The following is a 12,413-nucleotide window of genomic DNA, read 5'->3' on the forward strand; positions in this document are numbered from 1 at the left end:
GGAATGATGAATTGTTAGCTAGTAAAATCTTCGGTGACAAATCTTTTTTCCTCAGCAGGAATTGAAGGGATTAATATATAAAAGCTTTGGAGCACCAATTTTGAGAAAGTTGTTAATGAGAACACCCTTCAAGGGGAGTTGAATGACTGGTTGTGGCTCCCACCCCCTCCCCAGGTCAGCGGAGGATGCCCAAAGAGCTTCCAAAAACAAGTTTCTTTGTAACATCTTTTCCCCTCTCATTCTTGTAGATTGTCATTTGTCAAACCATTTTCAGCTCATTCTTGTTAGGTAAAACTTGTTTCTCTTCCAGAACATCTTTTAGAAACAATCTCTGTGCAGATGACACTATTAAAATTAACTCCCGAATCCATTGTTGTTCAAAAAATGTTCTTCAATATATCCAGTGTTAGAAGGGTTTACTTCACCTGCAAGTGGAATTTATGTGTTCTCCTTTAATTGTATTATTTACTTCTCTCTGGTTCCCTCTAGTGCCCATTTTTTAAAATCTCATTTTTTAAAATTCAAAACAAAAACATTTTCCCACAGGAAGGATTCTTTATGATTTCAAATACCTTTATGTATGTGTTTCTGTATACGCATCTCATCTCATCTAGAGGTAACTCTGGGCAGCCTATAAGCATTAAAAGCGGTAGACATTAAAATGATAAAACAACAAATACAGTAACAACTGTAAAGTAAGTACAGTTAAAAGGTATGGAGGAGGGGAACACAAGATGCATGTGGAGATTTCTTAATCCAATAGCCGCCTCCAGAATGGTGCTCCCGCGTTGGGCCCCAGGCCAAGTGGCAGAACCAGGTCTTCAGACCCTTATGGAAGATCAGCTGGGTGGGTGCAGATCTCCCCTTTGGAACATTGTACGCGTGAGCTGTGTCCACCCTGCTGACCTTTTGTAAGAGCCTCAAGTACCCCTGGTGGGGGGGTGGAGGAGACGATGTTCCAAAGGGCAGGAACCATGGCGGAAAAATTTCTTTTTTCCTGCATCCCGCCAACTGAAATTCCTTGGCCAACAGAGTTTGCAGCACGCACCCTCTGCCAGCACAGGGCTTTAAAGGTGGTAACCCACACCTTGAATTGCACCTTGAAGCAAAACTGCAACCAACGTAGCTTTGCAAAACAGCAGTGTAACCTAGGCCACCTTAAGGGGCCCAAGAACTATCTGCACCACCAATATTTCAAATTTATTTGGACCCTTAGTCTGTAACTTTTTAAAATCAAAAGATTTAATCACCCTTTTGCTATTTACTCCATTTTTTTTCTTAAGTATTTAAACTTGTAGCTAAAACTTACTTTGTCAGAATTGAAGGAAGCTTAGCCAACTTGTCTATCCAAAGGCTTCTAATGGCTGAAAAGCAATTAACCATTTTTTCTAGAAGTGATTATAAAAGGAAATATATGAACCCTTTGACGGTGCCATCTGTGGATTGAGGAAGAAGACTGTTTTTTCCTTAGAGCTGTGAACTGGCTGGAGACCCATCATCTTGCAGTCTCTTCACAAGGAGCAGCTGTCAGTAGCATTTGTGGGTGATCTCAGCCCACACACATAGGTTGTCGTCTCCTTGTCCAGAGAGGTTCCAAAGAGCCTCGCTGGCTCTTCATCCCTTTGTGCCGTTTCTTTCCCTTTGCAAAGCTGTTTTCAGTCTGGCATTCCTTCTTCCTCTGGGAACCAAGCAAAGTATCTCGGGGTCTACAGACCTGAGAGATGCCTGGGCGGAAGTAGTTTACCACTCCCCTGGGGGGGTCTGGCACTCTTAAGACATGCTCAAGGGGTGTGGGCCTTCAGTAGCTCATGTCCTCTGCTCCCTGGTGGCTCTGATGGTGGGCTGGATCTGGCCAAGGCCAGGAATGGAGGAGGCTTTCTGTCCAGTCAGCTTCCAGCCTCTCCCCAGAAGTCTTTTCTGCGTTTCTTTTTTCTGCACAATCAAATACTTTTTCTTAAATATTTTCTGTATTTGGTCTATTGATATCCTGGTTCAATTAAATTATGTGCGGTGCTTCCTTCGTTATCCTGTTTTGGATCACCTGAGACGGGTAATGTCATTGTGCTCAGGGAAAGGGAATACATAAAGTCATAGCCGGTTGTTCAGAGAGGAAGACTTCACTGAATCCAGAAAGATTCTAGCCCTGAAGGTTTCCTGCGAGATGTGATTTATTTATTTATTTTATTAGATTTTTATACCGCCCTTCTCCCGAAGGACTCAGGGCGGTGTACAGCCAAATAAAACCCACAATATACACATTAAAACAAGATTAAAACAACATATTACAGAGACGGCCAGAATTTAAAACAATTTAAAACCCTAAAATATAAATAACCCCAATTAAGGGTCCCTTTTAAGCCAGTCCCGCTTGAATAAATAGGTGCGTTTTCAGCTCACGGTGAAAAGTCCGAAGATCAGGCACTTGACGTAAACCAGGGGGAAGTTCGTTCCAAAGTGTAGGAGCTCCAACAGAGAAGGCCCTTCCCCTGGGGGCCGCCAGCCGACATTGCTTGGCGGACGGCACCCTGAGAAGACCCTCTCTGTGTGAGCGTACGGGTCGGTGGGAGGCATAAGGTAACAGCAGGCGGTCCCGTAAGTACCTGGGCCCTAAGCCATGGAGCGCTTTAAAGGTGGTAACCAAAATCTTAAAGCGCACCCGAAAGACCACAGGGAGCCAGTGCAGACTGCGCAGGAGTGGTGTTACATGGGAGCAACGAGTTGCTCCCACTATTACCCGCGCAGCTGCATTCTGGACTAGCTGCAGCCTCCGGGTGCACTTCAAGGGCAGCCCCATGTAGAGAGCATTGCAATAATCCAAACGGGAAGTGACAAGAGCATGAGTGACCGTGCATAAGGCATCCCGGTCAAGGAAGGGGCGCAACTGGCGAACCAAGCATACTTGGTGAAAGGCCCTCCTGGAGACGGCCGCCAAATGATCGTCGAACGACAGCCGCCCATCCAAGAGGACACCCAAGTTGCGCACCCTTTCTGTTGGGGCCAATAACTCGCCCTCAACAGTCAGCTGCGGTTGCAGCTGACTGTACCGGGGTGCCGGCATCCACAGCCACTCCGTCTTGGAAGGATTGAGCTTGAGTCTGTTTCTCCCCATCCAGACCCGTACGGCTTCCAGACACCGGGACAGCACTTCGACAGCTTCGTTGGGGTGATCCGGGGTGGAAAAGTACAGCTGCGTGTCATCAGCGTACAGATGGTAACTTACCCCGAAACCACTAATGACCTCACCCAGCGGCTTCATGTAGATGTTGAACAGGAGGGGCGAGAGAATCGACCCCTGAGGCACCCAACAAGTGAGGCGCCTCGTGGTCGATCTCTGCCCCCCTGTCAACACCGTCTGCGACCGGTCGGAGAGAGAGGAGGAGAACCACCGATAAACGGTGCCTCCCACTCCTAAACTCTCCAACCGGTGCAGCAAGATACCATGGTCGATGGTATCGAAAGCCGCTGAGAGATCTAATAGGACCAGGGCAGAGGAACAACCCCTATCCCTGGCCCTCCAGAGGTCATCCACCAACGCGACCAAAGCTGTCTCCGTGCTATGTCCGGACCGGAAGCCGGACTGGAACGGGTCTAGATAGACAGCTTCATCCAGGTACCGGGGAAGCTGCCATGCAACCACACTCTCTACAACCTTCGCCACAAAGCGAAGGTTGGAGACTGGACGATAATTTCCCAAAATAGCTGGATCCAGGGAAGGCTTCTTGAGGAGGGGTCTCACCACCGCCTCTTTCAAGGCAGCGGGGAAAACCCCTTCCAACAATGAAGCATTTATAATTCCCCAGAGCCAGCCTCGTGTCACTTCTCGAGTAGCCAGCACCAGCCAGGAAGGACACGGGTCCAGTAAACATGTGGTTGCATGTAACCTCCCCAGTAACCTGTCCACGTCCTCGAGAGCCACAGAATCAAACTCATCCCAAACAACCTCAACAAGACGTGCCTCTGTCATCCCACTTTGATCATCGCAATTTTGGTCTAAACTATCCCGAAGCTGAACGATTTTATCGTATAGATAACCATTAAACTCCTCAGCACGTCCCTGTAAGAGGTCATCCCGCCCCCCCGGTGAAGGAGGGAGCGGGTCACCTGGAACAGGGCGGCCGGGTGGTTATCTGCCGATGCAATGAGGGTGGAAACGAAAGAACGTTTCGCCTCCCTCATTGCCACTAGGTAGGTCTTAGTAAAAGATCTCACTAGTGTCCGATCAGCCTCGGAACGGCTAGACCTCCAGGTACTCTCTAGGCGTCTTCTCCGGCGTTTAATCTCCCTCAGCTCCTCAGAGAACCAAGGAGCCAATTGAGATCTACACCGGGTCAGAGGCCGCAAAGGCACGACACGGTCCAAAGCCCCAGCCGCGGCCCGTTCCCAGGCCGCAACTAGTTCTTCAGTCGTGCCGTGGGCAAGATCCTCAGGGAACGGCCCAAGCTCCGTCTGGAACCTCTCAGGGTCCATCAGGTGCCTGGGACGGAACCAACTCATTGGCTCCGTCTCCCTGCGGTGGTGAGCGGCGGTCCGAAAGTCCAGGCGAAGGAGAAAATGATCTGACCATGACACTGGTTCCGTCACTAAATCTCCTAATTCCAGATCATTAATCCACTGTCCAGAGATGAAAATCAGGTCTAGTGTGCCTCCCCCCGTGTGTGTAGGGCCATCAGTTACTTGAATCAGGTCCAAGGCCGTCATGGAAGCCTGGAACTCCTGGACCACCGTCGATGACAAGCCGGCCGATGGCAAGTTGAAATCTCCCATGACCAAAACTCTGGGAATCTCAACTGCCACCCCGGCCAGCACCTCCAGTAGCTCAGGTGATGGCTTCTTGGGTACCGTGGTGCAAAGTTATTTAGTTCTATGTACAGTTGGTCTATTAAATCCCTCCCCACCCTGCAAGGTCAGAATTCTGAAAATAAAGTTTCTCCAAAAAAAAGCCTGTAAGTGAAATGGAAGCTAATTCATTTTTCGGGGAGGCACAGAGGAGTTATTTATATATGCTGCAGTGCCTGTAATGGACTCTATGTGGATGGGGGGTTCCTTCATCTTGACCTCTCTTGATTTAAGAGCGCGGAGGTGGGCCATTCATGTATTAATTTTGTAAACTGCTGCAGTCAAACAATTCTCCGTGATGCATAATGATAACTGTGTCAATTGCAAAAATGAAAATAACTTAGACTGGGAATATCAGTGTGTAAACAATATTCTCTGAAAAAAATTAATTTTAAAAGCTTCCAGAAAGATAATAATGTCAAAGTTAATCTAGCTTTTGGAGGGAGAGTCTTCCATAATATTTATCTCTGCAATTTATATGCTGCTCAGTTGTAAAAAGTCTCTGGACAACATGCAGCAAGAGACGGAAAATTGAAAGATCTAAAAGGAAGAAAAACCAGCTTTCCAAAGCTAGCCAATTTTACCAGAGAGGCTGTTATTGCTGATGAAGCCAGTTTGGGCTGAGGCTCCTGCTTTTCTTGCCTGAGGCGGCTATGAAATGCCTGCCACCCCTTTTCTGGGCATCAAAGGCAGATTGTCATTTAGACTGAAAGACAAAACGCTGGAGAGATTCAGGGAACCTTATTATTTATTTTATTATATTTGTATGCCATCCATCTCACCTAGAAATGCACCTTCCTAGTTGCACCCAATTATTCCCGGGTTTACCTAGTACAGATGGGGGGGAAGGGCTGCAACTGGGCTCCTCATTCCTTGGAGGCCACCCAGGGCCGTGACATCACCAAATATAGGTGGGGGCCGATTCTATCCAGACCTTTTTTGATAAGGTGAGCATGGCCCAAAATTACACCATTCAAAGTTGGCCGGTAGATCTGAATATTGGCCGAGTAACATCTGCAGTTGTGGTCGGTGGGGCACTAATGCAGTGGCCATAGGCCTCGGTGGGTCACGTGTCTCCTGCAGCCATGGCCACTCCAGACCGCCTGCAAGGAGGGCCTCCCCGAGAGGCTCCGGGCCCGTTACCACCGTCCAGAGCCCGGCTCTACTTGGAGCTTTTTCACAGAATTGGGCCAAAGGAGGAGCCCGTCTCTGTCCTTGGCATAGATGTGAATAGCTGGAGGCGGCCAAGCTTCCTGGGCAAAGCTTTGGTTTTTTACTTCGCCAAAATGATTGCATTAGCTAGGATCAAATCCTGCTATTTTTCTCTGCTCAGGTATATTGAGTCTGCTAAGCTTTGCCAAATTTTGCCTTTTTGCTGTTACCAATTTCTGACTCCTTTTTTCTTTAAAGGTGCAGTTCTGCTCAATGTTGTAAAAGCTTGTGGGAAGAGCAGGGTGAGGTGGACCATGGCAGGCTCCCATCAGTCTGCATATGAAGTTTGACGGTGTGACCGCAGAGGCAGCTAGGGAAGCTTTCCTGGTGGCCTCCCATCCTTGCATTTCCAGTCATATCCTTTGCATGAAGCTTCCAGCTCATCGGGAGCTTATTGTAGCCCCCTCGGCTTCCTGAAGGATCTATGTGAAGGATTTGTGAAGCATCTTGAGGATGAAAATCATGTAGCCTTTTGCTGGTGTGAATGTTGATGCTCCGTTCCAATGAATAGAACAGCTTTGGCTTGTGGAGCCCTTGGGGGGATCTGCTGACCCCTGCTCGTCTGGAGGTTGGCCAGGAGGACCCCAGGAGTGACCGGTGGGTCCTTATGTGATAAAATGGTCCTGTCACTTGTAGAGGGTCGTAAATGCTCCTTTTTGTACACAGTGCTTGAGAAAGTGATGTCCAGTGCAGAGATTTTGGAGAAGACCAATTATGCCCGCATTTTTAATCTCAATGTAACCTAATCTTGGATAGAGTCATTAATAGTCAAGATCGTGGATTCATTGTTGTATAAGAGAGGCAGAGGGAGAGTGATCTTGTTGATCTCAGAGTATCGCACTTCAAGACTTTATGGGTAGAGTCTGAGAAGCATCTCAGTAAGCCAGGGTGAGACCTGGTGGAATCTGTTCACTCTTGGCTTCCCTTGGTGTCCTTTGGCAGAGCCCTGCTCAATTGGGGAGGGGGAGGAGTCCAGCCCTGCTGGGGGTTTCCCAGAGGGGCCTGGGGGTCAAGGTGTCGTTTCCCCATTGCTCCATCCAGTGGCTTCATGGCTGCAGGGAGACAGATACTTTGACAGGAGGCCTGGGAGGGTCTTTGGACCTCAGCCAGTCTGGTCCTGCAGGCCTTCAGATCAGGGCAGCCTCTGTGGGGTCTGAGCATTTTCCATTTGGATATTCCCTTATGGTCTGCTGGGAGGAGCCCATCTCCACGAGGACCCAGGAGAGAGCAATTCAGGGGTGGTAGATGAATGCCTTGCTGGTCAAAAGGGAGGCAGGCTCTGTGTGTGTGTGTGCGCGCGCGCATGCATGTGCGCTGTTCCTGTGAAGAGTGGAGCTCAAAGCCGTAGACCTGGGCATGATGCTTTTGTCATCCTGGTTCTCTGGAAGCTTCCTGGGGTGAAGGGAGCCTCCTGCAGCTGAGCTGGGGCTGCCAGTGCCTGCCCTGTGCTGCTCTTTGGGTCAGTCCCAGAGCTGGGGGCTCCCTGGGTCCCTGCTCTACCTTACCAAGCCTCCCGTGTTGCTTTTGTGGGTCTGGGGCAGAACAATCTAGCATTAGGACCCAGTGGGCTGGCAGTTCCTGTGACAAGAGTCTGGAGCAGCACTAGCGCAGAGTGAGTCTCCATCAGCTGGGCAGGATTGTGTGTGTGAGGCTTAGGGACCTCTCCCACAAAAAGGCCTCTTTCGCCTTGGCCTCCCTGGGGTCTCCACCCGGCACCCAGGAATGGTCGCTTCCTCTCTGACCTAAAAGCAGAATCCTGCCAGATTGTCCTGGCTATGAGCTGAGGCTGCCTTTCCGGAGCAAAATTGGCAGGAAAAAGCATCAGCATGGCCCAGGTCAAGAGACACCCCTATGGCCAGGTGAGTGACAACAAGGGGCCCAGGACTGGGCAACCCCGGGCTCCTGCTGGGTACCGGGTGGCTCTCCAGGCAGGGGAGGAGCACCAGCAGTTGGGTGGGTGAGGAGAGGGAGAGAGAACAAGGAGAAAGGTACCATGTTTTGTTTGCCCCTGGCCTTGCTTTGTGTGTCCAGAGGAGGGATGTAGGCCAATGTTCTCTGCCAGAAAAGCCTCTGCAGTTGGGATTTGCCTCTGGCTTTCTTGGCAGTCAGCTGGGCACCTGGGCCCCGTGTTTCACCCTTCCCATTCTTGGCTCTTTGCCCCTTCTTGGTCTCTCTCTCCACTGAAACCGAGAGGGTTGTGGACGGTCCCTGAAAGCCCAGACTGCCAGCCCATCGTGGCCTGGGTGTCCCCTGCACGCTTAGTGGGCCCCTCCTCTTGGGGGTTTTGCCATTTTCTTCCGATTCTTTTCTCCACCCATCTCTAGAGGCCATCAGAGGGATGGCGTGGCAATGTGCTTTGAGCTCTGGGGACTTGGGAGCAGCTTCCTCTTCCTTCTCTTGTGCAAAGCCTGGAAGCACAAGCGGCTCAAAGAAGAGTGACATTCCCAGGCTTTCCAGCTGTGCCTTTCTTATCTCCTGCAGTGACACTGCCTGATTAATGGAGGAAGTTATCTGACCATTCAAATGCAAAATGCGGTCAGCCTCCCAGAGGTGTCCGCTTCCTTCAGTGAACCTTCCTTTAGCCATTGTCCAGGCCTGAAGGAGGCCTTGATGCTAGCTGTGCACCTTAACTTGGGGGTGGAGAGAGGTTTCTCAGGCAGGAGATCCGGAGGCCACCCTTTGGCAGCATGACCAGATAGGTTGGGAAATGACCCCTGGCCAGTTCTGAGCTGTGATGTGCCAACCGTTTGATTCAGGATGAGGAAAACTTTTGGTGTTGTATATGCCTTTCTAGAACATGTGGACAGGTGGTGTCTCCGGGCATGGTGTCCTCGAAGAGATGGACCATTGGAAAAGTGAAGGGCGGTGTCTCCCCTCTTGCATGGTAGTTTTGTTTTCGATCTCTTAGAATGCAAGGAGATTGTGGGACTAGACACATGATGCTGAGCAGCATTTGGGTGGTTGCCTTGCATTTGGATTTAGAAAAGTCAACACAGATCGTAGCCAGTAGCTGTAGCTTCTTTGCTTGGGATGATTGGACTTTGTGGCTTGGCCTGGCTAATGCTGTAACCGTTCATGGTGGTTGTTGCAGAATTAATGGGAGAGGCCTGCTCAGCTGAAGAGGCGAAAGGTAGGGGTTATGAGCCAAAGCAAGGAAATGCGCGTGCCAACATGCTTGCTTGCTTGCCCCACATTCCTACCCTTATGCATACTTGGCTTTTTGTTCTTTGTCCTTTTACTCACAGCAGAAAATAAAGCAGCCATTTAAAACCTTGTTAGACCAGCCCAATTATCCTTTAGTTACCGTAACTCAAGCTGAAAATGCCTGACTGGAGATGGATGAATGTCTTGGCTCTGAAAGGGGAAGTGACTCAGGAGAAGGCGCAGAGTGAGTGAGGGGGGGGGGGGCTTTCCTCTGACCTGAATGGCCAGACAGGTAGGCCAACTTCAGGAAAGGAGTGGCGGCCGATGCAGGCGGTTGGTTATTCTGGGCTGGCTGCTGTTCCTTGCAGAGTCATTAACTCAGAACCTCGTCCAGGCAGAGTCCTCTGTGTCCCCTGGTGGCCCTCCGCTTTCCTCTCACATCCTCGGCTGCCTTGGCAGCTTCTTTTCCAGGTAGTTGCAGGCTTTTGTCAAACCTAAGTTTGAATGCTGGAGATTTTGGCTTTGATCCTTATCTGCGCTTCTACATGGGTTGCCTTTGAGGCCACTTTGGTTCCTCTGCAGCAGTAAAGCCGCATCCCTTCCCAGCTGTGCCTATGCTGGCATCTGCCGGTGGTGGAGCCCTCGTCTTCCTGGAGGGCTGGTGAGGAGAGCCTCAGTTGGAGGGCCCAGGGGAAGGGCAGGCAACGGTCTCCTCAGACGTCTGTCAGCTGGCTCAGGGCTTTGGCCAGGTAGGCCGTCTTCTCCCCCAGCATCGCTGCAGTCTTGAGTTTTTTGTGGCTTCAACCCAAATTCTAATCTTGGGGTATAGGAAGGGAAGAGATTTGTGAGGCTGATCAAAGGCCCAATTGGCAGGTGACTTTCAGGTGAAGCAGGGCAGCTGTCCTCCCGCCTTCTGCCCGTGGCACCTCCGGCAGGAGAGAGAGGAACATTTCTGCTCCAGAATGAAGGTTTCCTGCCGGCTAGGAAAGGGCTGAGAAGTGCTGGGGGCTCTGAGCAGGGGCTGCCGGGGCTTTTTTCAATCAAGCCTCAGGGTTTGCTTAGTTCACTTTGCCAGTTCCTAATTATTGGGGCATTAATTTTTGTGGATGTTTTTCTGATGGGTTTTACTGAATATTTTTTAAAGTGCTTTTGATGCTGTGAGCTTCTCCTTGTTTGCAGCTCCAGGGTGGGCGGGTGTTGCTATTCTGGAAGGTGAAGTGGGTGCAGAGACACCTGGAATAAGGCTGGCAGGAAACAAGGGAGCCTGACTGGTTGTGGGTGTAAGCTCAGATTCAAGCCTACAGTGGCCAAGCACTTACTGAAGCCAAGGAAGGCCCTCCTAGAGCTGCTGCTGCTGCTCCTCCTCGTTGGGGATGGAGCGGCTGAAGATCTTCCTGGTGTGGGGTATGGGACTCTCAGGCTGATGGCGGTTCGCTGCAGCTGGTGCTTGCCTTGGGATATGGTGGTAGGGGATCTAGAATGGGGAGACTTCGTCCTCAGTCCCTTCCTGCCGGCCCTGCTGCCGGATGGACCCAATGGCGCTTCAGGGGGAGCTGGGGTGGCTCTGGACACAGGTCAGTGGAAGCGGCCTTAGCTGCTGCTTGGAAGGAGCCATGGACAGCAGCCTCGGATTGGGTCGCAGGTGGGCCCCAGGTTCTGGCTCAGCTCCAGGAGAGATGCCCGGAGTGCTGCTGCAGGAAGGCAGAGCCTGTATTAAGGGCAACAAGGGTGGCAAAGAGGGTGGCAAAGAAACATACTTATTTCTCTGCCCTTCTGGCATCGCCTGGCCACCTGGTTTTGCATGGCTCCATCCATTCTGGGTAAACATAAACCAAAAGCTTCAGCAGAGGCAAAAGGGTTCCTGTCGTGTCCCACTCCTCCGCTGACGGCCGGGTCGGGGAAGTCTGTATCAAGCGTGCCTCTGCAGCTCTGCCAAAGTCCTATCAGAGTTCTCAAGGCAGGCAGGAGACCAGGAAGTGACTTCAGCAATCCAAGTTAGACTTTGCCTGACTCAGAGAATGCCAGAAAGCAGATCCCTTATATAGGCCATAGGGTGTGGCTCCATGACTCAGCACTTATCCAGGCCTGCCCCTCCCTTCCTTTTGGTGACGTCGCCTCTCCATTCTCCGGAAGCGTGGGTCTATCCATTGCATCGTTTCGTCTCCAGCTGTTGGTAATCTCAGCTCGTGGCTGGCTTCAGGCGCACATGCTATCGGAGGGAGGTTTGTTTGTTCGGCCTGTCCGGGCATGGTGCCAGGGCTGGGGGCTGGAGGCATGCCAGGACATTTTTCAGCACTATCAGCGTCTGGCAGGAGATAAGAGGGGCCCGGCTGCGGCAGGGGGAGCGGGCGAGACACAACAGTTCCCTTTGTACAGTCTTGTGACCCAGCTGCTCTCTCCAGTCTAAACAAGGCAAGCCATCCTGGGCATGACCTAAAGCGCTCCGGGGGCCCAGCAACAGAAGCGGCGCCTGCTTTGTGCATCAGCCAGTCCAAGCTTCAAAATGCCCAGACGGTGCTGGGCTGCCCTTGAAGGCCACCCAGAAACTTTAACTGCTCCAGAATGTAACAGCACACATAGCAACCGACTTCGGTTCTGGACAGGGCTGCACTACCCCAGATGGACCCCGTGTGCAACTCTGGACTCGCAACTCCTGTTTGATGAGCAGATGGCAGGTGCAGCTAGGAGAGCCCTTGTGCAACTTTGTGTTGCGCACCAGTTGCTCCCTTTCCTGGATTGGGAGCCCCTGTGCTCCGTCACTCTGGCGATCTCACGGTTGGATTATTGTAATGTGCTCCAGGTGCGGCCACCCTTGAAGCGTATCCAGATGCTTCAGCTGCTACAGAACCGAGCTGCGGGACAGTTACACCGCCCGTTGCCAGTTTGCTTCCCGGTCCAATTCATGGTGTGGGTTGTCACCTTGAAAGCCTTTCGTGGCATCGGTCCAGGAAGCTTCTCACCCTGATAGGATGTGACTGCCCCAACCACATCCATGGGCCCTGTCAGTCAGCATCTTGGAGGGGGCGGATAGGTTAGTCAGAGTCCACCTCCTTCCCGGGCACACTCCGCTCCCTTCCTCTACATCATTCCCATCACAGCCTTGTCTTGTGGGACACCCTGGGATCCAGCCCTCCTCCCCCCTCTTTTTAACCTTGTGGAAAGGTGCGATGGCTGCTCTTCCCCCCAAGCCCTGGGAGAGGTGTGGCTGGATCCTGAGGGTT

At 51.4% G+C, this 12,413-nt stretch overlaps 1 protein-coding gene across 8 annotated transcripts in view; it reads left to right on the top strand.

Annotated features, from left to right (window-relative positions):
• DCTN1 (dynactin subunit 1) overlaps positions 1-12,413 on the top strand; it is a 56,341-nt gene that overhangs the window by 4,187 nt on the left and 39,741 nt on the right. For 5 of the 8 annotated variants that reach the window (XM_058193845.1, XM_058193837.1, XM_058193838.1 and 2 more), the window contains exon 1: positions 7,860-7,907. The exons of 2 other annotated variants lie outside the window; for them this stretch is intronic. In XM_058193845.1, coding sequence (XP_058049828.1) covers positions 7,875-7,907 — 33 coding nt within the window. In that variant the 5' untranslated portion in view covers positions 7,860-7,874. Of the gene's footprint in view, positions 1-6,621; positions 6,646-7,859; positions 7,908-12,413 lie in introns of those variants that run through there. One more of the 8 variants, XM_058193843.1, reaches the window with a different exon arrangement.

Source organism: Ahaetulla prasina, chromosome 8, assembly GCF_028640845.1.
Source record: "Ahaetulla prasina isolate Xishuangbanna chromosome 8, ASM2864084v1, whole genome shotgun sequence".
Lineage (NCBI taxonomy): Eukaryota > Metazoa > Chordata > Lepidosauria > Squamata > Colubridae > Ahaetulla > Ahaetulla prasina.